The sequence below is a fragment of the Salvia hispanica genome, chromosome 4, assembly GCF_029641045.1.
Source record: "Salvia hispanica isolate PSC_SH4W2 chromosome 4, Shi_PSC_v1, whole genome shotgun sequence".
Lineage (NCBI taxonomy): Eukaryota > Viridiplantae > Streptophyta > Magnoliopsida > Lamiales > Lamiaceae > Salvia > Salvia hispanica.
The window spans coordinates 49,310,485-49,337,733 of NC_142695.1; the positions used below are offsets into that span (position 1 = coordinate 49,310,485).

Below are 27,249 nucleotides of genomic sequence, written 5' to 3' on the forward strand. Positions count from 1 at the left end.
TGTCGGTTAACCGACCCCAAAATTCCATAAAAAAACTAACCGGAATCGATCCGATCTTCGGTTCGGTTACTTAATTAACCGACTCGGTTAGAACCGGTCAGTTATCGGTTATAACCGAACTAGCCTTATTGTTTTGTACTAGTTTTAACATACTACTCCCTCCGTCCCCTATTAGGAGTCACTCTTTGACCGGACACGGGTTTTAAGAAATGTAAAGAAAAGTTGGTTGAAAAAGTTAGTGGAATGTAGGACCCATTTTTTTATATTGGTTTTATAATAAAATGTGAGTGAGTTGAGTTAGTGGAATGTGAGACCTACTTACTATTTATGGTAAAAATGAAGTGCGACTCTTAATTGGGGACGGACCGAAATGGAAAAGTGTGACTCTTAATGGGGGACGGAGGGAGTAGTTTTTAAGCACTTTATTAACTTTATGAGATCTTATTTTTAAAATAATGTTTAGACATTTGACTTTGAGATATTTGATAGTGACACAAATTAAAATTGACTTTTTTTAACATTGCAATATGACTTACGAGACTTTAATAAAATTTGGAAGTAAATTACAATTTCTTCTATTGTGACAAAATTTGAAAGTAAATTACAATTTCTTCTATTATTAACTAAAAATATAATAAAAATTAAAATTGTTTATGGTTTTAACTTTTATCTTGTTATCTACTTTTATTATTATTATTATTATTATTATTATTATTATTATTATTATTATTATTATTATTATTATTATACTCCCATTTACAAGCAATACATATATTATTTAGGCTCTTTAATAGACTTAAACTTTAAATGATCTAAAATTTGAAAACCTTTTCTCTAATAATAAGTGAAAGGTTATCTTAATTTTAAAATAGTAGTATTTCTTAAGCACTTGTTAACTTTGAGAGATCTTATTTTTAAAAATATATTTAGAAACTTTATTGAATTTGAGATATTATAAGTATAAGTAACTAATAGTACACAAATTAAAATAGACATTTTTGACATTACAAATTTGCAATATGAGACTTTGACAAAATTTGGAAGTAAATTACAGATTCTTCTATCGTGGCAAAGTTTAAAAGTAAATTACAAATTCTTCTATTATTAATAAAAAATATAATAAAATTAAAATTGTTTATGATTTTAACTTTTAACTTGTTATCTACTTTTTATTATTATTATTATTATTATTATTATTATTATTATTATTATTATTATTATTATTATTATTCTATTTACAAGCAATACATATATTGTTTTGGCTCTTTAATAGACTTAAATTTTAAATGATCTAAAATTTGAAAACCTTTCTCTAATAATAAGTGAAAGGTTATCTTATTTTTAAAATAGTAGTATTGCTTAAGCACTTGTTAAGTTTGAGAGATTTTATTTTTAAAAATATATTTAGAAACTTTATTAAATTTGAGATATTATAAGTATAAGTAACTGATAGTACACAAATTAAAATAGAATTTTTTGACATTGCAAATTTGCAATATGAGTTTGGAAGTAAATTACATATTCTTCTATTGTTACAAAGTTTAAAAGTAAATTACAATTTCTTTTATTATTAATTAAAAATATAATTAAAATCAAAATTGTTTATGATTTTAACTTTTAACTTTTCATCTACTTTTATTATTATTATTATTGTACTCCTATTTACAAATAATACATAAATTGTTTAGACACTTTAAAAGACTTAAACTTTACATGATCTATAATTTAAAAACTTTTCTCCAATAATAAGTGAAAGGTTATTTATATTTAACATAGTAATGCTTAAGCACTTTATTGACTTTGAAATATAAATTTTTAAGTATAATACTATAATTGATAGTGACACAAATTAAAATGGACTTTTTTGACATTGTGAAGTAGCTGCAGCTAGACTGTGTGCACAGTAAAGAATATCAAGCTTCTTGAGTCCAGCGAATCCACTAGATCACAGGGTCTAGGAACTCACGGATCGTTGAAAGATCTCGGTCGTCGGACACACAGAATACCTCTTCAAAACCCTCAACCACGTATACTAAAATTAGCACAGGGAAGTAGGGATCGATCCCACAGAGATGAATGCGCAAATAAACATGTTCAAAGACTCGGGAACTATTTTTATTGGCTGCTGCTACGCATTTTTAGGGTTGAGCTTTACTCCTAGACTTGGTAATAGAAATATGTTACCCTAACAGCTAGATCTAGGCAGAAACAGGAAACATGCATATAAACTGGAACAAGCGAGGCGATTACTAGATCTAAGAAAACTATTCCCTAAATTACCCAGACCTAAGAAAACAACTGAATGTGGGGACCATTTTCTGAAAAGGTAGAGTACGATTGAAAAGCTGCAAAATAACTAACTAAAGGACCAACTAACAACGACATCATCTTCTTCAACATTTACCAGGAAATAACCAGTTAAGAAACAGAGCAGAAACGTAAATCGACACGAAGCAGACGAAATTAAAAGCAGTAAAAACGAAGAACAGTTAAAACTAAGGCAGATCTACGGCTAGGGGTGCTTAAACGGTTCTCCGGTTCTCGGTTAACCGGAATCGGAACCGGAACCGACCGGTTAATTGAGGAACCGGAACCGGAAAATTCGGTTCCGGTTCCGGTACCGGTTCCAAATTTTTAAATAACACCGGTTCCGGTTCGAAACCGGAACCGACCGGTTCCTAACCGGGAACCGGATTATAATTCAATTTTATTTTTTTATAATTTAATATGCTAAAAAATCTAATTTATTGAATTAATTTTGAATTAAAGTAAAATAGTTTGAAACATTGAGTAATTTTTAGATTTAAATGTTTAATCTGTGATACTTTGAATCTATAATTATTTTCCTAATCCATTTTTTATGAACTAACTACAATGAGTAGAACATCATAAGTTTGTTTTTAGTTTTCAAAAGAACTTATACAAATACAATATCATTTCATATGATATATTTATTACAAATTTATGTAACAATTCATTTAACATACAATTTTAACATATTTGTGAATAATTTATTAAGTGTTCCAGTATAACCAAATAGTCACAACAATATCAATTAGTATTGGAAATTCCAATGAATACTATGTTTAGCCAAAAAAGGGAAAATGAAATTCAATTTTAAAACTCATTTTTTTAAAAAAAAATTGCTAAAGTTTAGAACTCCTATTTTTGTATTAGTAAAAAATTGCTAACATAAAATAGTCCGACCCGACCTACTACACTTGGCATCACTCTTATCCATATATGAATATTATTGTATTGTTGGTTTGTATTTTGTGTATTTATTTTAATTTTTAGGTATTATTTGTTATAATTCTAGATGTTGGATTATTATTTTTTTAGTATTGAACTATTTAAAATTATAAATAAATTCGGATTAAAATTACACATCGGTTCCGGTTCGGAACCGGAATCGACCGGTTCTTAACCGGCCGGTTCCGGTTCCGGTTCCGGTTCTTGAATTTATGAAAATTTAAAACCGGTTAACCGGTCAACCGGTCCGGTTAGAACCGGAACTGGCCGAATAAGCAGGCCTATCTACGGCTACTAGACGAGGTAAAACGAGTGCATAATTTAAACAACTAAATGAAACTTCAAACAAGCAGATCCAGTCACGGGACGCTTAATCCACTCTGGATCCAAGCCATCCACAACAACCAAACATCATTTCCACCTCAAATTCCCACTGATCTACGTAGATTTCTCCGATCAACAACGAATTTCTCACAAACCAGCTTCAAACTCAGATCAACCAACAAAGATCAGCAAATCGATCCCAAAACAACACAACAAGATAAATAAAACATAAACAGAAATATCCATTGCAAAATACGAAATATCCAACGATAGAAACAACACAAAAAGCCGAGCCTCGAACAGCGAAGACTCGGCGAGTACCAAAAGTAGACAGAAAATAAAGGATAATTGTTTCTTCGCCTCCGTAGAGACGGTGTTGCACCCAAACTTCCTATGAAACGAGAACCCCCCAGAAAATTTACCCCAAATGAGTGTGTAGAAAAGTAGAAAACTAAGCTAGGAGCTGGAAAAGGTGACGATCGTCTCATGTTGATTGCGTGCTCCTTTTTATAGTGGTTAAAGCTTCTAGACTGTTCTTGTGATTCCTATTTTGCCCTCCAATCGATGCTCCTCAGTCTAGTGGCTTTTTATCCTTCTACTTAATTTTCCTTGCCAGCTTCCTTCACCAGGTGATCTCTATCTTCTTCCTTGGGCTGGCATTTTCTCTACACACCTGGCTCAAAAAGGTTTGTTAGACCCAGGAAATCACAGAATTTATCCTTATAACCGATGCATGAAATTAGCCTTATCACATTGCAATACAAGACTTTGACAAAATTTAGATATAAATTACAATTTCTTCCATTGTGACAAAGTTTGAAAGTAAATTATAATTTCTTTTAGTATTAAATAAACATATAATTGAATTTAATTCGGTTATCGGATAACCGATCGGTTATAACCAATAACCGACTTAGAGCAAAAACGTATAACCGGTACCGAACCGATAACCGACCGATTCCGGATTGGTTATCGGTTAACTGATTAACCGAAAACCGTTTACCCATCCCTAAACTGTTCACAATCGAAATCGTTTTCTATATTCAGTAATTTATTTGTGGATATGTAGTCTTGATTGCAAGTCCCATAAATTAGTATTAATTGTCAAAGTCCCAATATATTTATTTGGAGTATTTTCAAAAATCATGTATTATTTCACTTTTCTACTGCTCTAAGTGGTTGGGAAAAAGAAAAATGTGAATTATACTCCACGTATAGTACTCCCTCCGTTTCATAGTAATTGAGCGTTTCTTTTCAGCACAGAGATTAAGAAAAATTGTGTTAGATGAGTTAAATAAAGGGATAATAAAGTGGAAAAAGAAAAAGGTAGAGAGATGAAGAGAGAAAAAAAGTAAGAGATCGTAAAGTAGGTGTTGAAAAATGTGTTGACTTTTATTAAAAGGGGAAATGACTCTATTATTATGGAATGTACCAAAATGACAAAATGACTCTATTACTATAACTGAGGGAATAGTAAATGCCTAAGTGGAGTAATAAAATTGTCTTATTTGAATTGATAAACCGCGGTGAAATTTCGTGGAAGCTGGCGAATTCACGAGCATTTTGTTAATACTAACTAATTGGGTAATGCTCAAAACTCAATTATTGATGATATAAGTAGCTCTCAGGGCATCCGCAACACTGGCTCGTTGCCAGCTCGGTCTCGTCTCGGTGATACGAGCATCGAGCTAGCGATGCGGCCACTCCGTCTCGTCCGGTATCCCTCCGCCGAGAGCATGTTGGCGAGTTGGCCACGGGCGAGCTCCCGTGCGGCCGTGACGCCCACTGCCGCTCGCGAGTGGACGTCGTTTATATCCGTTGAAAAAAAAATTTATTTTTCTTTTAAATTCCGAAAAAATTTAAAAAAAAATCTCCCAAAAATACTAGCCGCTTATAGCCATTTTTTCTAATATTTTATTTATTTTTTCTATTTTTTAGCCCCCAATCACTTCTAAATAATGATTTTAACGATTTTATGAATTATTAGTATCAATTTAATATTTCAATGAAATATTATTTGAATTTGTTGGAAATAAAAATAAAAAATGAAATTGAATGAATAGTTAAGGGATGAGATGTTTAAGAGATGAGCTAAAAAGTGCCATGAATAGTTAAGGGATATGACGGTATTGAGACGGTATTGAGACATGGATGTGGATGGCCTCACCGTTACAAACTAGTATCAGAAAAATGGGCACCAGTAGCAAGCAACTCATTCCATTGCCACTTGCAACCTCAAGAATCTGAAAGAAGCCATAGATGATTCAGAGATGGTGGAAAAAATATTGACCGAATGTATGTCGGTGTTTCAGAAAATGGAGGAAGTTTACGTCTTCAAGACATGTAAATGAATCTTCCCTAATATTCTGACGTCTAGGGAAGATGACAATCTAAAGTATCTCAATCAAGTAAAGTTAATTAGATCTATTTTATTCACTATATACACTCAATTTAAGTAATTTTTTAAAAGAATATTTTAAAATCAATCAAAGATAACTTCAAAAATAATAACATGTCATTACAGAAATTAGTTGAATTCTTAGTATTTTAACATTAACGTCTATAATTTGTTAGGCAAATGCCACCGACCTCACAACGTTCTATCCTCAGCTACCTCCCAACCATAGTTTACATCGACGATGCTGAAAACGTCAAATTTGTCGGAATGACTTAAATTTTGCACGGAGACTTAAAACTTGAAATCCGCACGGTGCAAATTTCAAGTCATTCTAACACAATTTTTGGCATCGTCGTTATCATCTGCTGCCTAGAAGATACAAATGAAGTACAGCTGTATAGAAGATAGATCACTGCATACAATACCAGGATTAGAAAATAGGAGCTCATATTATAAATACGTTCAAATGATTGTGAACTCAATCTGAAGTTTGTGAACTCCTTTCTTGATGAGATCAAATGATTCCAATATAATTTGCTTTATTAATATTAAGTTTATTAAATTTGGTTTGTTAAAATTTGGATTTGATTCCTAGTCTGTGATCTCCTTATTGATGTAGGTTACGCCAACAATATAAAAAACATTGAATTTGTTGGAATGACTTGAAATTTGCACAAGGATTTAAACTTGAAATTCACACGATACAAATTTCAAGTCATCTGACACAATCTGCATAGAAGGAAGATTACTAAGTACTCCCCCCGTCCGCGAATACGATTCTTCTACTTCATTCTTTAATAATTAATACCACTATTAATTTATTTTTGCTCTCGTTTAATCTATTAAATCAGTATGGTCTAAATTTTAGTAATAATAGAAATTGTGATTTTGTGGTTTCTACTTCACTGTAGTACATTTAGTGTGTCATTTAAACCTAAGAAAATTAATTTCTAGATCAGCTGTTATCACATTAGGTAACTCACATTAAAAATGTACATTTGAAATTGAATTAATCCATTCAGTGATAAAATTTTTACAATCATGTTGTCAATGAGTGGAGTTTTTCCTATTAATAGGCTAGTCACGGATATTGTTTATTACTCCATGAACCATATTTGAACAAGAGAATCCGATTCTAAATCCAATTTTCCGGTATGAATATGTTCACAAGATTATGTTGAATCATCATTCTCATTCTCATCTCATTTTCCGGTATGAATATGTTCACAAGATTATGTTGAGTCATCATTCTCATTCTCATCTCGTCACCTCACCTCATAAAATTATGTCAGAAATAATAGACACAGAGGATCATGATCTCAAGGCAATCGTTGCTAAGATGCGTCTTCTGAAAGAAAGCATGAAGGCTGCAAAGGCGGCGAAGAAGAAGCTGAAGGAATCACAGCAAGCCGCGGATGAGGCAGAGGAAAAGCTGAGCAAGGCTTTGGAGGAGGTTCAAATGATGTGTGTCATTAGTTTTTTATCACATTCGATTACAAAATCTTTGTTGTTTGTCTTTTCCCGCGATTGGATAACAATTTACACGAATTAAATCGAACACCCGTTTATAGGCACACATGAGTTGTAGTATAAATTTTGTATTTATCTAGCGTAGTAATTTTTTGTGTTGTATAAAAAATTAGGCAAATTTAAAGTGGTTATCGAATCCAGACAAAAACTGATGAAAGCATAAGCCTTGTGGTAAGATATTTATTCAGAAGAAAAGGCCAAGGTTGTATATTGCACAAATTCACCATAGACTATCAATGATGTTCATAACTTGAATTATTGCACAGATTTCTTGATCAGCCATATCTCTACACTTTTGTATCAGAAATATTTGGTCTGATATAACACAATTCAACTCTAAACCTACAAAATTCATCTCAAAATCACTGGCAGCAGTAATCTTTGCAATGAGAAATTGACTGATAATCGGAACCCCTAAAAGTCGAGTTTATGGAGTGGAGATCTTCAGTTAACAAGGATCACTTGTGTTGGTGGCATCACAAGATTCAGTTTGATTCTTCCTCACCTCAAGATCATCGAGATAGTTCTGATATATGTAAGAAGCAAAGCCCCAAAAGGCCAACAACATAGCAATTATCTTCGCCCCATTCATCTTGTCATGGAAGACAACCAGAGAAGCAATAGGAGTGACTGCTAGAGAAAGGGTGCTGATAACATTGGAGAAGAGAGAAGATACCACAAAAATTAAGCCTACAACACCAACTGAACAGATTTGCCACGCTATGGCTGTCCATACCAGTGTCATTATGTAAGAAACCTCTCCATTGCCAAAGCTGTCCATTTCTCCCTTTATAGTCCTCCATTCTCCACTAGCAAAGAGGCCTACAATGGTGACACAAGTTGCCACAATTGATGTGTATATCTGCATATCAAGAACAACAGAGAAAGTCTCCTTCTTCAGAACCTTTTCAAATGTCAGCTGCATGAGGGACAGCACGAGGGAGTACAGTGCAGAGGCTGCAAGGGTAGTAAAAACTCCAAGAAAATACTCGCCCCGGGAGATCCCTGAAGGTTTATCTGAACCATCATTGGTAGCGAGCAGGGCAGCAGATAACGAAAGAATTATCACTGAATTCAGTATTAAGACAGTGAACTTCTGCCGGTTGATGAAGAATGCGAAAACTGCATTAAATGCTAATTGTGTGGCGCAGATGAGAGAATAAGTAGAAGCTGATAGGTATAGCAATCCAATGGAATACAACATGTTATCTCCAGCAATAATGACCCCAACAACAATATAGATTATGATCATCAGGCGAGTAGAAGGTGGCGCTGATAAACTAGTAGACTCATCAGGGGAGCGGAGGAAAAGGTATGGAATGAAAAGGAGAGGGAAAGCTACTGTTTGGACAAGAGTAGCCATCCATTTACTGTTCCCACCCTTATCATAATAAAACCTTCCCAAAAGCACAGCAACAGCTTGACCAACAATAAGAAATAATATGTTGAATACGACAACAGTCCACCAGTGAGAGCGCTTAAGGTTGTAAAGTGGTCGGTGATAACCATGATCTGCCAGAATAGGAACTAGATTCTCTGTCATGCAATAAATGCAAAAGTGAGTAGATAGATAACTATTGTAAGTCTGTAATTAGTAGTACTTGGTAGCACAATCTTCCTCAAGTTAAAAATGAAACTGATCTTTTTAGCACAAAGATAGAACTAAATAACCCACTAGTAGTACTATGTAAAATGTGTCTCACAAATTCACAATAATTTTACATGAATTCTGAATCCACTGCTTCAGCAAACCACAAAAGTAAAACCATAACATTTCATAAAATATACTGTGACCTTTTATCTCCTTCTACTCTTCATCAATGTCGAGAGACATTGATGAGGAAAATGAGAAATAAACAAAACAGAATTAAAAAAGGAACAAGAATAAAAAGTTGTAGATTTATCGTTCTAGATATAAATACACAGCACATGCTCTCAAGATAAAGTCAAATTGTAAACAAGTTTTTGACTAGATTCTACATAGGTGGTCAATGTCAAATGAAATATCCTAAAGAAAATTAACATAAAATGCAATGCAACTGCAACAGAGATAATAATTAAGCGCTGAGCACAATGTAACAGCCACAAGTGTCAGAGTATGAAACAAATTTCAACTGCCTCAATGGAATATGATCACTCATCACTCCCAACTGGCAAACTCCCATCATGTCATTTCTCATCAACCACTTACTCTTCAAATACTCTCCATGGACAAATCAAATAAAATGGATAATTTTGCAAATTAGAAAACCCAACTGAATATGTACATTACACTAGTTTCAGCTGCATATTAGTTTAGCTTCTCATAACGGTGATAAACTAGGAATTCATACATGCTTTCCTTATAAGAGACTCAACTGATCAGGTGTAAGCTCATGGACATGCTATCCTAAATATATAAGCAAAAATTATAGTAGTTCCCTCTGAAGTAAAGAAATAAACAAGAAAACGGAACACCAGCATAACTTGTTTTATGGACTGGCTCCTTAGGCATACAAATAAACATGTTTCAGCTCGCCTATATTATATTCCTTGCAACTTATACTACACTATCTTCCATAAAATCTGTATCAAAGATCAACGAATCAACCACTCACGCAAAACCATAGGTCTACTAGCAAGTGAGTTGCTGTTTAAATCCGCCCCGTTGGATTAAGTAAAAAGAAAAAAATGCTGATTGTTAGTTACAGTGGCCCTTCATGAACAACATATGAATCAAGGGTTTTATGGAGAAAATGGCAAATTGTTGACAGATGTCCCCTTCAGTTACCCCATGTTTAATGTCATCTAAAGGTAAGAATACTTGGCCTACTGCAGGACCATACAATGAAGTCTCATTGTTTATCAAATTTGTATCATGCACTTTTCATGACTCAAACTTTAAACAACCTAGCATTTCTTTAAATGACATTAAAACCAAGCATCCAAGTCAAATCCACTCAAAATAAAAGGCTTAAAAACTGAAATACAAAGCATTTATGGCTTCCCTGCGAAGAATACTCTGCCTCAGAAGATTAAAGCAATAATAAGGCGAACCAAACAAAAACTAGAATTTCGAGTAAACATGCAACTATGACCACTAAAAAGTGAGAAATGAATAAATAAATCAATCCACCAATTTCGTCAAAAGACAGAAAGGCAAACACAGAGATAGCGAAATCACAAATAAAAAGAATAAGATAAGCTAGTTGAAAACCTGCCATGACGAGAACGAAGCCTTGAATTATGGCGGAAGACGATACCAGTAAAAATCAAACAAATACCGGGTAGATTAAGACGGGTGAACCCATAGATGCTGTGAAACTGTGATGCGAAATATCTGGATCGATTTGAAGAAAATTTGGGGAAATTGTATCGAGAATGGATTTGATTGCTAGTTTGGTTGGAGACGACGAGTGCCAACTCTTTCAATTTCGAAATTAATATGCGGTTTTTTTTTTTTCTAGCTTTGGAAAGCGGTCGCTGCTGTATTGGAAAACAATCATAAATATAGTGAATTGACTTTTTCATGACAGTGATGATTTGAATATGCACCAAACGTCGTACCTGTTTCATTTTACTCCATCGGTTCGTCAATTAAAGACATTCTCCAAAATATCCTTTCTTTTTCTGTTTACAAAAATGATTAATAAATACTCCCATCTAAGGATGTCAATGCATTCCATAACCCGTGAGCTGACTCAAATAGTCCCCAAAATTTATAAAGTTAGAGTTGAAAATCTATAGCCTGATTAGCCTGTATCCGATTAACCCGCAATCCGTTAGAGCCAAACCTGACAACTCGATAGGCTGGCCCGAAATCTCGATAAAATTTTTATTGTTGTATTCGTTTGACTCTTAATTTGACACATTCATTGATTATTTTTATAATATAGATAACTAAATAAAATAACTTTCAATTTTATATTAATTATACAAATTATATATTAAATTTTTATTAATATAAGTAAATAAATAAATAGCAACTTCAAATTCATTAAAAAATATTTAAATTTCTAAAACATGATTTAAAATATTTAAATTTATGTTTTATTTTGTACAAATCTCAAATATTAGTATTTGATATTTGTGTTTAAGTTTAAGTATATATCTCAAATTTATTATAGTTAAATATTTTATATATTATAAATGTAACTAATTTTTGCCATTATTTATTGGATTGATCGCATGTTAATTTATCGGCAATAACCCGATTAACCCGCTGGGCTAGCCCGAAACCCAAACTTTTAGGGTTAGGGTTAAATTTTTATAACTCGAAAAAATCACAACCCGATTAGCCCGCACCCGATTGACCCGAAACCCGAGCGAGTTGGGACAAAACCCGGTGGACCGGCCCGATTGACATCCCTACTCCCGCCGTCTTTTAAATTTTGTCGCACTTCAACGGGCCACGAATTTTGAAAAATATAATGAAAAGTGAGTTGAAAAATTAGGTAGAGAGTGAGTCCTATTTTTATACAATAATAATTTTATAATAAAATTGGAATTTGAATGAGTTTGTGGAATATGAGGTCCACTACTAAAATGTACTCCCTCCGTCCCACAAAAGATGTCACACTTATGGGATGACACGAGATTTTAGGAGGTTTTGTTTTGTGTGTTAAATGGAGAGAGAAAATATAATTTTTATGTTCATGTGAGAGAGAACTTTTTCCAATAATGGAAATGTGACATCTTTTGTGAGACAAATTAAAAAGGAAAGTGTAACATATTTTGTGGGACAGAAGGAGTAACAAAATTTAAGGGACAGAGGGGGTAATTATAATGGAAAGAATGTAAAGTAAAACAGAGAATACTATAAAGAAGAGTCTCTTCTAATTTCTCTCCACTTTAATTATTTATTGTCAAATTTCTAAAACAAGTAAAAAAAAGGGAGCATCTTAAATGGGACAGATGAAGTACTTTAATTCAGCACATATATTGTTTGACTTAATAAAAAAATGAAAACAAAAGTTAGTGAAATGTAAGTCTTGTTTTTATAGATTAATATTTTTATAATAGAATATGAGTGTAATGAGTTGGTGGAGTACGAATCCACTTACTAAAAAAAAGTAAATGAGGCTTTAAATGAAATGGTGTCAGGTTTTGGCGAACGGAGGGGTTATCATGTTAGTAGGTATCACAATGAGTCTTCTAAATTTTGAGGCTTTATATCTGAATTGTTTGATTTTGTTTGTTAAAAATATTTTGTTTATATTTGATTTTTGTTAGGGTTTGGCGGTGTACACACGAATTTTACATTAATATGATATTGTTCGTTTCGAGCAAAAACTTCATAGCTCTTGGAGTACTCTCTAAAAGGCATCATACTAATAGAGTTTGAGTAACTTATATATATTGCTTGTAACTCTACTCATTCTCCGATGCGGTATATGGTTTACATCTCGATAATTTTCAACAATTTTCAATTGATGTGCATTTAAAAATTGAACTTCAAATCAGTCCCTAGAAAATGAGGTTTGTAAAGCAGAAGAAATCAATGAAAAGTTTCATGGAAGTGAACATAAAAAAAATCACATTTTGAAATGCTTCAAGACTTCAACGGACTATTTTGGCCTTAAAGCCATGAAGGGCAGAAGTCAAGTAATTATATCCATCTCACTATTACTCTCTTTTTCAATGATTATTTTATTAATGCTTAGTCCACTAATGACATTTTGATTTATGAGAAGATAACCTACTTTTATAGATAATACTACATTATAATATTCATGATTTTGAATCTTCTAATTTTCTTAATTCCTATATAAATCTTCTAAAAAATATTTTGATTAACTTTTAAATTATGTAAGTAATACTCCATATATCTACTGGTGGTGCAATAGTCACACACGACACAATTCTCTGGCATCAAACTTTAACTTTTATATAATTTATACATTAAAGTTTGATAAAAGTTAAAGTTTCATGGCAGAGAATAATTGTAACTAAAATAAGGCCCGCTTATGGAAACATTAATTCAACCCATACTTAATTCATCACTACAAGCACCACTAAGAACAACTAACTTAGGCACAAAACTAATAAATAAAATATAGGCCCAGACAAAGAAATAATTAAAGTGGCCCATAACATAAAACTAAAGAAAAAGAAATAAAATAGTTCACGTTTCTATTCAATCAAACTATTTAATTTAATAATTTCTCGGGAATTTTCTATAGCATCAAAGATTGGAGCTTGAAAATATATGTAATACTCAAAAGGTTTCAAAGTGCAACTTGATGAATCTTACGGCTCCCTCTCTATCTATTTCTTCTCCTGCCATATGCATCCATGTCTCTTATCTGTCTCTTAACCATCTCATCTCTTTACTATTTATGGACCCCATTGTACTTTTCAGCTCATCTCTTAACTAAGAAACAACATCTGCATCCCTCTATCTCTTAACCATCTCTTAACTATTCATTCAATTTCATTTTTTATTTTTATTTCCAACAAATTCAATTAATAAAAAAACATTTCATTAAATAAAATAAAATTACAATTTAAATACCTAAAAAAATAAAAAAGACATAATTTAAAAAATTAGAAATTACAAATTGCACACTTAAGTTCAAATAAAAAAAATAGAGGCAAAGAAGCAGAAGAAGGAGTTCTCTAGTGACGATCATCTAACGGTTGCCAAATTTTACCCAAATGTGCTCCATTAGATCCTCCTGGAGTTGGGCGTGGGCGGTAGAATCACGTGTCCTTACCCGAATAGACAACCGCTCTTGCAAAGACGGATGCACTCCCGTTCGAGGTGGACTACTTGCGGTTGCGCTTCCCGGGGTTTCAGGGTCGAACCAATTTCCCGCCTCAGGTCCTTCGTCGGCGACAATCATGTTGTGCAAGATTATGCACGTATATATGATGTCGACCATATTCTCCATAAACCACTGTCGAGCCAGGACTTTGAGAATGTTGAATCGAGCTTAGAGAACCCCGAACGCTCTCTCCACATCCTTGCGATCAGCCTCTTGCTTCTGCGCAAAAAGAGACTGCTTTTCGTTGGCAGGCCTGTTGAATGTCTTCACGAAGGTTGGCCACTTCGGATAGATGTCGTCAGGAAGATAGTACCCCATTTTATACTGGCGATTGTTAGCGATGAAGTTGATGGCCGGCGCTTTACCATTCAGAACTTCAGTGAAGAGGTCGGAATTGTTGAGCATGTTGACGTCGTTGTTCGAGCCGGGGACTCCGAAATACGCATGTCAAATCCATAGCCGGTAGTCGGCGACGGCCTCGAGTATAACGGTGGGGTGGGTGCCTTTGTGGTCGCTCGTGTATGACCCCCTCAACGCCACAGGACAATTCTTCCATTGCCAATGCATGCAATCGACACTCCCGAGCATCCCGGGAAATCCGTGCACTTGTTCGTGAAGTTGGAGCAGAAACTGACAATCTGCGGTGGTTGGCTTCTTCAGAAATTCGTCGGTGAAGGCTTCCCGGACGCCTTTGCAGAAGTTTAACAAACAAAGTCTCCCAGTAGATTCTCTGACGTGCAGGTATTCGTCGAACGAATCCGCCGTTTGTCCAGTAGCAAGCTGACGGATCGCCACAGTACATTTCTGGAGCGTCGTGTGGCTAGGACGGCCAACAGCGTCTAACCCTTCTCTGAAGTACTCTTCCCGTCCCGCCAATGTATTCGCGATAAGCAAAAATAGCGCGAGTGACATACGGAAACGGCGACGGAAGTAGATATCTCCCCATACCGGGTTCGGACTGAAGTAATCACGTTCCAACCTTGCGACGGCTTCCTCCCGGTTACGATGGATGTAAGTCCGGCGTCGCCTTTGAGGAGGCGCGACGGCTTCCTCCTCCCTACGTCGATCTTCTTCAAGCGATTCTTCCATTATTCGACGCATTTGCTCAAATGGGTCCATAATGGATTAAATTTGGGAGAAGAAAAAAATAAATGAATGATTTTATAGAAGTGATTGGAGAGGAAAGAAAGAGAGATGAGAGAATAGATGTGTGTTTGTGTGTAAAATAGAGAATGGAGAAGAGTATTTATAGAATAAAAAAAAAATTAAAATATGACCGTCGAACGGTCATATTACCGTTTTTTTAAAATTTTTTTTTTTTGAAAAATTGATTTTTTTTTAAAAAAAAAAGAATTATAACGTCATAATTCCGACGCCCACTCGCGGGTCGGCGAGTGGGCGTCACGCCAGCCACCCACGCGCGCCACGTGGCGCCGGGCGCGTGTCTCGCCAGCTCGAGGCCGATCTCGCTGGGACGCGTCACGCGTCGAGACAACTCGTCTTGTCGGGACGAGACGGATCCCGCAACGCTGTCTCGATGCCGTCTCGTCTCGTCGAGACGAGATCGAGACCGCATCGCGCAGCGAAGCGGATGCCCTCAAACTGTGACATCAAGAATTTGTATAATGGAATTAAAAGCTAGGGACTTTGTATTCATGGTATTAAAAGGGTATACCTCTCTCTCACGCTATTTTCTTTGGGATTTTGAGAGACTGATTTAAATGGTAGAATATATCCCTACGTAGGAAAAAATTTGACTGATTCTATTCCTCTTCTTCAGGTGGTGATGAGAATTTAGGTAACCACCGTGGATCAGACGATTGGTACATATCTTTGGACCGAACCAAAAAAAGGTATTGGGCTGGTTGAAGTAGGCCCAATCGTTGAGTTTCTTTTTCTTTTGCCTGGTCGAAGACGAACATTAATTAATTCATAATATTATTTTATTTTACTACTTTGGCGTTATTATAAGTACACGCGAAAGTAACTTTAATTTCTCATCAACATTACCCCTACCACTTATCGATATTTCAATCAATGTGATTCAAAAACATTCGTCGATCCTTTGAGAAAAATATACCCATTGAATATCGAAACAAAACAAGGACGATAAATATAAAAATAAAATAAAATAAGAAGTATCCCAAAAAGAATGGAAAAAAGGTGGGCGTTAAAATGATATGCATTAACAGTGTTGCTGATACTTGTTTTGTCCCTTTGAGCGTATGACAATTATGATTAATTGTGTATAGTTCATTACTACTCTTATTCTTATACTATCACAATCAACTAGTGAGTGTCCGGTTTGCAAGATCGTATTCGAGATTAAATTTATAGTGTGTTTGGTGCATGAGATTCAATCTCACAACTCAATCCTAGATGGATAATTATGGAATAATTACTTAATTAGTCATATCTAATCTCTTATAACTAAAATAATCTCGCAACTAGATTACGAAGACAAACCCATTGCTACTACCCATGACCATAGAGAAATTAATGGTACCTCGATTAATTTTCATAGACAAGGATTATCATAATTGATTATTTTGATCGTAATATTGAATTTATAAAATTATAACGTTGAATGTATATCATTATAAACAGATTACGTGAATTTGGTCTAAACGTGCAAAAACCAAGGCACTAGTATAGTTTATTGTTTTATTAATTGACAAATTTTCTCTTAAATATTATAATTGATTAAACTCGATAGCATCCATCATGGTGATTTGATATTCCAATATTGGAATTAATCCCAAGGTTGATATTTGGTGTTAGTTATACAAAAAGATGTAGCCAATTCTAATTACACTTCATTATAATATTAGATTTAAGTCATAACAACAATGAATTTAATTCAGTATAATGTTTGCTGCCGCTCTCATATTCTCTCAATAAAGATTCTCATATTCTCTCAATAAAAATACGAAAATGTTTGCTAATAATATTCTCTCATATATTCGCCCATATTGTGATATGAAATTTAATTAAATTGTTATTTCATTATAATCTTATGACTTATATGTAAGTGGAGCATAATTTTTAATCCGAAAATATTATCTATGAGTAAAATTCCACATCATACGCATTCCATATTTTTTTTATTCCACATTATACGCATTCCATATTCTTAGCAAACAAAACAAACTCAAAGAATCAGGAGTAAAATTTGTGGCATGAAAGAGGTAGAAATAACTAAGAAAGAGAGGCTCCACTGGGAGGAATTGAAAAGTACTATTGGGAGGAATTGAAAAATGTCGTTAGACCCTAAAAGTGAATTTGGGCTAAGCTAATATGTTTTGGACCAAAAATAACTAGGATTAAGTAAACCCTACTTCGTATTAATAAATGATAATTTAAAATTTAATTTATGGCCGTGTAGGAATATTGGTTTTAGTAAATTGAAGGTATTAGTTTTAGTAAATTTTAATTATAGTCGCGTAGGAATATTATTTTTAGTAAATTGAAGGCATTAGTTTCAGTAAAAATTTTAATTATGGCCATGTAGGAGTATTAGTTTTAGCAAATTTTATCACTCACTTAAGATGACACATTTCCCTTTTTAGTTTGTCCCAAATAAAATGACACTTTTATCTTTTTTTAAAACTTTTCTTCTTCGATTAATACACTTAATCACGTTTCTCATTCCAATGAAAATAGTATACAATCATCTACTAAAATATGAAATGGTTCATTGACAAATATCTTTTTGTTGTTGTTTATAATATCTTTAATTGTTTATAATATTACAAATACTTATTTTAATCAGTTTAAATCTGTAAATAATATTTCTATATTTATTTACTCTATATTCTTTATTTTTAAGTTAATATATTTTTATTATTTAGAAATGTTTTGCAATGTGCGGTGTTAACACTAATTCAGTATAATGTGTCATTATATATTCGAATATACACGATAATAACATTGGATTGACTACATCATTATAGCATTAAATGTACCGCGCATTACATGTAAATTACCATAATAATAATAAGACTTGTCACAATTTAACAAAATATGTGACAGTCTAATACACCCTAAACGAATTTTTATTCTTAATTTTCATAATTATCTCCTATTGTATGGTATTCTCTACGTCCCATAGAAGATGACTCACTTTTCTTTTTAGTTTGTATGACCCATTACTTAAAATGAAAAACCTTTATCTCTACTTTATTTCTTCTCTCTTACTTTACTCTCTCCTTTCAACACACAAAATAAATTTGCATAAAATCCTGTGCCACCCAAGAAATGGGTCATCTTCCTTGGTACGGAGAGAGTAATTTATTGACCATGATATTACAAGATTGATCGTATGGTTTAAATTATGTGTTGGTTATATTTTAAATTTGGTTCAGTTTTGATCACTTATATATTGATGCGTTAAACCATAGAGTGAACTACAAAAATGGTTCCTGAACTATGGATTTATCTCGCCCATAGTCACTGGACTTTAAAAATATCGCCAGTAGTCCCTGGACTAAGGGTTTATCTCGAAATTGGTCATTTTGACTTTTTTTTGGTACGAAAATACCCTTTGATATTATTTTGGGGGATTTGGGCAATTTGGTCTTTTTACACTTTTAACATTTTAAATCTGATATTATTTTAGTTATGTAATAACTTTGATATTATTTCAAATTTATCATCCTTTTTCCCTTTTGTCATCATTCTCTTTGTTTCTTTATTTCAATATTAGATTTAATTTTACAAAATTTTAAATTTTAATTTTTAAATATCAATAAATTTTTTTAATATAAAAATGATTAAATAGCAAAAATTAATAGTTATAATCAATATTTGATAGTGTATAGTACTATGTAATCAATAAGGTATGACAACGCCTTAGTTTTAATCAATATTTAATAGTAGCTATTCTGAAATAAATATGTATCTAATGTAAGACTAATATAATTTTCGTTTATTAATTTGAAAACAATCAAAATTTACTAGAAAATTTAAACAAAAATTCTCCTATATAAAATTTTAAGTAGGATCAAATTTTTAGTCAACTTCATAATATTTAATCACAAGCAATTATAACAACCGAACGGAGGCTAAATAGAATAACTCTTATTTTTCCATCATGATTAATATTATTTTTTTGTACTTCTTCAATTCAATTGAATATTATATTAAATAACAAAAATTAATAGTTTTAATCAATATTTATAGTGTCCATGAATTAATAGTTTTCATTAAAAAAATTTATTGATATTTAAAAATCTAAATATTAAATTAAATTTTATAAAATTAAATATAATATTGAAATAAAAAACAAATTTAGTGAAGGATAACAAAATGGAAGAAGAATGATAATTTTGAAATAATATCAAAGTTAGTACATAACTAAAATAATATCAGATTTAAAATGTTAAAAGTGTAAAAAGACCAAATTGCCCAAACCCCCCAAAATAATATCAAAGGGTATTTTCATACAAAAAAAAGCCAAAAGGACCAATTTCGAGATAAACCCTTAGTCCAGGGACTACTAGCGATATTTTTAAAGTCCAGAGACTATAGGCGAGATAAACCCATAGTCCAGGGACCATTTTTGTAGTTCACTCTAAACCATATTTTTATCCATATATCACGTGATGCAAGTCTGAAAGACGAACACAATTCCTTTTTTCGGTGATTTAAATTCAAAAGAGGTGTTGTGCTATTAGTTTGCTTTGGTTGACTTGATTTTGACGCATGGCTTCGGTTTCAGCCCTCGACAAATACAAACTAGTGTTCCTAGGAGAGCAATGCATCGGAAAAACGAGTATCATCTCTCGGTTTGTACACGGCATATTCGATGATACTTATCGGGTGCGGAATCAACATCTTTGTAAAGTTAACGTTTAACATTTCTGAGTTTCAAATTATGTTGAAGAGTATTGTTTTAGGAGTTAGGATATGATCCGTAATATCACTAATTAGCAATTGACACCCACTTTATTTCGTCTAAAATTCCTGACATCTTTTACATTTTTTCTATTTTTAATATTTTTCACAGTGGTACAGTCACTGTCTTTTGTAGACATCGGTCATCAAGAGTCTTGGATCATCAAATATCAAAAACCAAATGTTATGCTAGATTTAAAATAATAAGCACCACACTACTAGAGAATAAGTACTGCAGTTATCTGCTGCAATATATTCATGGAGTATTTTTAAGTTTACTTTGGTTTACACTATCAAAAGAACCTCTTTCTTAGCTTGTTATAATATAGAACAAATTTACCATACTATTTTACAATTTGCTTTGTTCAGGTAACGATTGGTATTGATTTACTTTCAAAGATAATTAATGTTGAAGACCAGACTGTAAGTTTGAAGCTATGGTAAGATATGCTTCTTGATATGGATGATTTCTGAAATACTTCCTCGGCTAGATTTATTAGCTGCATTCTTTTCGAAACCACGTGCCAAAAAAATACTCTAGAAGCTTTCAGTATCTTCCTATGCCATTAGTGCACCTTGGGAAAACAAGGCATGCCTGTTTTTGTAGTTCATCATATTTGAGTTTTCAAACCATAGTGAAAGTTAAAATTGTATGTGATTCTTAGTCCTACTATGCTATAGGAATGATCTTCCGATCTATTCATGTTTAGGGATACTGCTGGATATGAAAGATTCAGTATTTCTATGCCAGGCTGTATAAGGGACTCCTCTGTTGCAGTCATAGTATATGATGTTACAAGTATGTCACTATATCTCCACGCCTCGTGCTAGCTAGTAGATTAATATATATATTTCTTAGTTTTTGTAGTAGTACTGATTGTATATTGCTTGCTATTAGGTCGACAGTCATTTCTTAGCACTACAAAGTGGATCGAGTATGCTCGCACAGAGATAGGAAGTGATGCTATTATTTTCCTAGTTGGCAACAAGGCTGATCTGGTGGATAAGAGGTAAACACCATGTCTTGAGCCATTTGATCATATACATAGTATATATGTAGAACACCCAAAATTAAACTAAACATTCCTAATTATACTTTTCATGTGTTTTGCTTTTATTTATATGGGTGAGATTCCTTCCAAGCATTGATCATTGTCTTTCATTTTGACTAATCTATATTGATGAGTAGATTGGTATACGCTTTTTTAAGTGTCAATAAAGTATAATATTCTGATGATGTTGTTTGCATGTAATATAAACAGGAACTGTTCGAGAAGATCGTTGAAGCCCTCCAAGGGATAGAAACTCCGTCACCAAAGGAGCGAGACGAGATAGTCGATGTCGACCTCAAGTCTCAGTCACAGCAGCGGTCGGGAGATTGCACTTGCTAAAAAGGTGAACCAAAACATTGGTTTATGCGAAAGATATATTTTTATTGAGCTTTGAATTTTGTTTGTGTTTGGCGAGCTGGAGTATTTCAAATCATCGGATACATGCAGCTGATTTTGTTGCCCTTAACCTTTTTTTCTCATCTTATCATTGTACCTATGGTCAGGGGCCACAAGTTTCAATACTACCTATAACCTTTTTCTTTTAATTTTCGTATTCATTTTTCACTTGTTTGTCGAGAGTATTATTTTCGTAATCATTCTTTACTTGTTTACTTTTGTTGTTTCTGTAATTTTATCTTTAATTTATGTACAAAAATTAATTTAAGATGATGGAGTACTGGAAGAGCGAGACCTGCTTCACTAATCATAAATAATTTCAAGATCTCATTCTGTTTAACTCAACTTGGATGGTCATTAACAAAATCTCATTCTGATTATAAGTTGCTAATAGAATAATGTAGCATCCTTATTTATTACTCCATTCATGAGCTTTGAAATTCTTGAAAAAAACTTCTTGTTTAATGTTGGAATCTATGCCCGGTCAATGGACTTTGACCAATTATAATTTCAACAAGACATTTAATTTTGCAAAATTAAATGATATCGCGTCGATCTACGTTCGGAGTAGATGACCGTGGTATATTTATTTTCTCAAATCCGATTCCCGGTGAGTGAGAAATAATTGTTTAAAGTTGTGCAAAAATTGCAAATTTAATGAGCTATGAGAGGAGATTAGGGAATAATTAAGAGAGTTAATTATCCCACATTGAAAGTTTCAACCTTATTAAACTAGTATTTAATAAGAAGGATTATTACATGTAATAATTATAGTGGACTAAGATGGGCTGTAAGAGCCCACACGCGCGCGCCGCGTGCCTCGAGCCCGCGCCCGTGCCCTTGGACTTGGATCTTGGTCTTTGGGCGGTTCTTTGGGCCTGGTCGTGGGCTTGGCCCAAGTCTAGTGGGTCTAGTTCTTTTTAGACCTTCAGCGAGCCAAGCGGGATGCCACCTCGTCAGTATGACGCGGTAAGCCAACGTGGCTGACACGTGATAGTCCACGTCGTGAACGAATCTAGAAGCTTCTAGACTCAGCCTCTCTAGCTCTGAGCGCGTAACGGCTTGTAACGCCCGAACGTTACAGCTCGTAACCGACGACCGTTACGGTCTAGCTTTAATGACGGCCATTATGGCCGTTGACCCCCTGCAGTGGACCGAGCCTATAAATAGGCTAGCCATTCCATGCATTCTACACATCATCAAACACTAGAAAGCATTCTGCATCATAAGCTCTCTCTCTCTCTCTGCATTGTTCTTCTGTCGAAGCTCTGTCCTCTCCTCCATCCAGTTCGCCAGAGCTCTGCTGATAGCGGTGCTGCTTCACCAGAGACGTAGCCGTTTTATCTTTGGGGAAGAAACGCCAATCCGAAGAGCACTACCGGGGCGTATCTCGTCTTGCGGAAAGAGGACTCCTCGACTTGGCTCTTTCCTGTTCTACACTTTGTAGTTTCGATTTCCATTTGTAATTTTAGTTTCAGTTCTTTTCTTTATTCCTTCTTGTAATCCATAAATCTCCAACAATCGCAAGACGAGATATAACTTGCTTTTGAAGGGATCTGGACCTAAAACTGAAACTAAAACTTTCGAAACTATAATCACCTTTGCTGGAGATGTCAACTGAATCCAACACCGCCGCTGCCACCAATCCGGCCACCACCGCCGCCATCATCTCTTCCACCATGGCGAACACCGGACCAATCCCCACAATGGTCCCTACCCCTGGGTTCACCTCTTCGTCTACATTGTCATGGGGGTTTACAAACCCCTTTGGGTCCACTGTTGGATCATCCTCTAGTGGGTCGGTTGGTTCCACTTTTAGTGGTTCCTTCGGATCCTTCAATGGATTGAGTGTTGGGGCCTTCGGGTCCAACACGGGTACCGGTTCCTTCGGATCTGGTACGACCATGGCGGGCTCTACGCCCAACATGAATGGTGGGGGCTCTATGCCCAACCATGTTGTTGGCTCCTTCGGGGGCAACGGAATTGGTTCCTTCCAAGGACCAAGTGCGGCACCTTTGGCACCGAGAATGATGCCACCCGCCGAAAAACCACCTAAATTTGGAGGAGCTGACTTCAAGAGGTGGTATCAAAAGATGTTGTTCTACTTGACAACATTGGGCATCGCCAACTTCCTCACGGAGAACGGGCCGCCCGCGCCAAGTGATCAAGAGACAAGTGTTGAGGTCATGAATGACTATGAAGCATGGCGCAAAGGAGATTATCTTTGTAAAAATTTTATTCTAAGTGCATTAGATGATAGTTTGTACAATGTATACTCCCTTGTAACCACATCAAAAGAGATGTGGGAAAGCCTAGAGAAAAAATATAGTATCGACAATGCCGCCGGTACGGAACATGTTGTAGTATCCAAATTCATGGACTACAAAATGGTCGACTCTGGACCGGTCATGGAACAAGTTCAGGAGTTCCAAATGATCATCCACGGACTCGCGGCTGAAGGGATGAATTTGCCCGACAACTTTGTGCGGTGCATACTCATTGAGAAGCTTCCTCCTAGTTGGAAGGACTTCAAGCACTACCTCAAGCACAAGCGAAAGAATATGAGTCTTGAAGACTTGATCGTGAAGCTGCGCATTGAAGCGGATGTGCACAAGATCGACCAAAAGGCTAAGGGCTTTAGCCCACTTGATGCTAAAGCCAACTTGTTGGAGCGGGGCGGTCCCTCCAACAAACGCCCGCGCCCAAATCAGAAGGACAAAGGGAAGGGAAAACAGCCTGCAAAGAAGTTTGAAGGCGAATGCTACAAGTGTGGCAAAGTTGGCCACTTTGCCAAAGACTGCCGTAGCAAGAAGAAGAAGCCGGCAACCCATGTCGTTGAGAAAGAGTTCAAGGACTGGAATGAAGATGACCTCGTTGCCGTGGTCACTGAAGAAGTCAACATTGTTGACAACAAAGGCGGCTGGTACATCGACACCGGCACTACGGCTCATGTCTGCTCGGATAGGAGCAAGTTTGCCTCCTACACTGCTGTTGAAGGGAGGATGATCAACATGGGGAATCAAGCATCATCCGAGGTCCTCGGCATTGGCAACGTGATTCTCATGATGACCTCTGGCGTCACTATCACTTTGAAGGATGTGCTGCATGTCCCGGACATCCGCAAGAACCTAGTGTCAGGATCAATACTAGTTAATAAGGGGTTTAAACTTGTATTCGAGTCTGATAGGTTTGTTTTGTACAAGTTTGGGAAGTCCCTCGGAAAAGGTTATGTAACCGACGGACTTTTCAAGCTTAGTGTGGCTACACGCCTTGTTCCAAAGCCTTTGGCTAACAACAATAATAAAGCATCTACTTCCTCTTATTTGACCGAGTCTTCAAATTTGTGGCATTGTAGATTGGGACATGTAAATTCAAAAGCCGTTAAAAGATTGATGAACTTAGATTTACTAAAGGCAATTGAAGTGGATAGCCAAGAAAAATGTGAAATATGTCTTGAGGCTAAAATGACTAAGTTACCGTTTCACTCAGTTGAACGAAAAACAAAACCCCTTGAATTAATTCACACGGATGTATGTTATTTAAAGATGGTGCAAACTAGAGGTAGTAAAAAGTACTTTATCACTTTTATAGATGATTGCACAAGATATTGCTATATTTATCTTTTAAGAAGTAAAGATGAAGCAATCGAAGCGTTCAAAAATTATAAGAACGAAGTTGAGAATCAACTTGGTTGTAAAATCAAAGCGATTCGAAGTGATAGAGGAGGCGAATATGTAGCCCCGTTTGAGGAGTTATGCAACGCAAGTGGTATAATTCATCAAACAACTGCTCCATTCTCACCACAATCTAATGGTGTAGCGGAACGCAAAAATCGAACTCTAAAAGAGATGATGAATGCGTTACTACTAAGTTCGGGATTACCCCAGAACATGTGGGGGGAGGCTATTTTGACAGCCAACTATATCCTAAACAAATTTCCACTCAAAGGAAAAGACATCACTCCTTATGAATTGTGGAAAGGTAGGAAACCATCCTACAAATACCTCAAAGTGTGGGGGTGTTTGGCCAAGGTGATGGTTCCCCCGCCCAAAGAAGTTACAATTGGTCCTAAAACAGTCGATTGTATCTTCATTGGATATGCACTTAACAGTAGTGCATATAGATTTGTTGTTCACAAGTCTGAAATATCGACTATTACAGTAGGAACAACAATCGAGTCAAGGAATGCCGTATTTCTCGAAAATACATTTCCTTGCAAGGACAAAGAAGAAGTCCCAATCAATTCCGAGACAAGAATTGAAGATGAGGCCACTAGTTCTAAAACAGTGGATGAAACCACTAGTTCTAAATCCGCGGATGAAGAGCCTAAATCGCGCAAGCGAGTGAGGCATGATCCAAGTGATGCAGTACCAAGACGTGGTAGTAGGGTCAGAACACCAAAAACATTTGGTCCTGACTACGTTACTTTTATGTTGGATGAAGAGCCAACGTCAATAAAAGTAGCATTCGATGGCCCAGACGGGTTACATTGGAGAGAAGCTGTTCAAAGCGAAATTGACTCAATTTTGCTAAACCACACTTGGGTTTTGGTTGATTTGCCCGAAGGTGCCAAACCTTTAGGGTGCAAATGGGTGCTTAAAAGAAAATTTAAGGCCGATGGAATAGTGGATAAGTATAAAGCCCGATTGGTAGGACATGACTTCTTCGATACCTATTCACCTGTAACGAGGATTACATCTATCCGAGTGCTTCTCGCGATTGCTGCATTGCACAATCTTGAGATTCATCAAATGGATGTTAAGACTGCGTTTCTAAATGGTGAACTAGAGGATGAAATCTATATGGAACAACCCGAAGGGTTTGTAGTGCCCGGGCAAGAAAAGAAGGTATGCAAACTAGTCAAGTCCCTCTATGGATTAAAACAAGCGCCGTTGCAATGGCACTTGAAGTTTGATAATGTGATGTTATCAAATGGGTTTAAAATCAACGAGTGTGACAAATGTGTCTATATTAAGAGCACTGATAACGGGTACGTTATAGTGTGTCTCTACGTTGATGACATGTTAATCATGGGTAGTAACACTCAAGTGATTAATGAGACAAAAGCCATGTTAAAGAGAAACTTTGACATGAAAGACATGGGTCTAGCCGATGTAATTCTTGGAATGAAAATTCTAAGAACATCCGATGGAATCATCTTAACCCAATCTCATTATGTTGAGAAAATATTGAAGAAATTCAATGCCTATGATGGCGCGCCGGTTAAGACTCCAATTGAACTCAACGTTCACTTGAGCAAAAACAAAGGCGAACCTGTTGCACAAGAAGAATATGCACGGGTCATTGGGTGCATTATGTACTTAACTAATTGCACTCGGCCGAAAATTGCTTGTGCCGTGAACAAGTTGAGTCGCTACACGAGTAATCCGAGCAAAGAGCATTGGAGAGCTCTTGTAAGGGTTTTGAGATATCTAAAACATACTCAAAATCATGGGCTACACTTTTCGAGATACTCCCCGGTACTTGAAGGGTACTGTGATGCAAATTGGATATCCGACAATAAGGACTCACTTTCAACAAGTGGATACGTCTTTACTATTGGGGGTGGTGCTGTCTCGTGGAAATCCACGAAACAGACATGTATAGCCCGTTCAACTATGGAATTAGAATTCATAGCTTTAGATAAAGTTGGGGA

The 27,249-nt window shown here is 35.2% G+C and overlaps 2 protein-coding genes across 4 annotated transcripts; one reads left to right on the plus strand and one right to left on the minus strand.

Annotated features, from left to right (window-relative positions):
- Window positions 1-7,683: 7,683 nt before the first annotated feature.
- On the minus strand, window positions 7,684-10,967 carry LOC125191875 (putative purine permease 11). Of its 3 annotated transcripts, none has more exons than XM_048089305.2 (2): window positions 10,701-10,967; window positions 7,684-9,040 (listed from the first exon to the last, which is right to left on the minus strand). In XM_048089305.2, exons 1-2 carry the CDS (start codon window positions 10,705-10,707, stop codon window positions 7,953-7,955), a joined length of 1,095 nt encoding a protein of 364 aa, XP_047945262.1. In that variant the 5' UTR covers window positions 10,708-10,967; the 3' UTR covers window positions 7,684-7,952. The 3 variants fall into 3 exon arrangements, with proteins under 3 accessions (XP_047945262.1, XP_047945261.1, XP_088925844.1); XM_048089304.2 differs by lacking the exon at window positions 10,701-10,967 and adding an exon at window positions 10,102-10,666; XM_089069718.1 differs by lacking the exon at window positions 10,701-10,967 and adding an exon at window positions 9,971-10,663.
- Window positions 10,968-19,953: 8,986 nt separating this feature from the next.
- LOC125196374 (ras-related protein RABH1b-like) lies at window positions 19,954-26,112 on the plus strand. Its single transcript, XM_048094865.2, has 5 exons — window positions 19,954-20,070; window positions 20,515-20,585; window positions 20,856-20,944; window positions 21,044-21,155; window positions 26,073-26,112. Exons 1-5 carry the CDS (start codon window positions 19,954-19,956, stop codon window positions 26,110-26,112), a joined length of 429 nt encoding a protein of 142 aa, XP_047950822.2.
- Window positions 26,113-27,249: the final 1,137 nt, after the last annotated feature.

Excerpts from the sequence above, each read along its gene's own strand:
- LOC125191875 (XM_089069718.1), bottom strand. The coding sequence starts at position 10,010 with ATGTTTATTTGTATGCCTAAGGAGCCAGTCCATAAAACAA. Across the intron at positions 9,041-9,970 it reads GGAGCCAGTCCATAAAACAA|AGAATCTAGTTCCTATTCTG; the intron begins GTTATGCTGGTG and ends ATTGCATGACAG.
- LOC125196374 (XM_048094865.2), top strand. The coding sequence starts at position 19,954 with ATGGCTTCGGTTTCAGCCCTCGACAAATACAAACTAGTGTTCCTAGGA. Across the intron at positions 20,945-21,043 it reads CATAGTATATGATGTTACAA|GTCGACAGTCATTTCTTAGC; the intron begins GTATGTCACTAT and ends GCTTGCTATTAG. Across the intron at positions 21,156-26,072 it reads GCTGATCTGGTGGATAAGAG|ACGGGTTACATTGGAGAGAA; the intron begins GTAAACACCATG and ends TCGATGGCCCAG.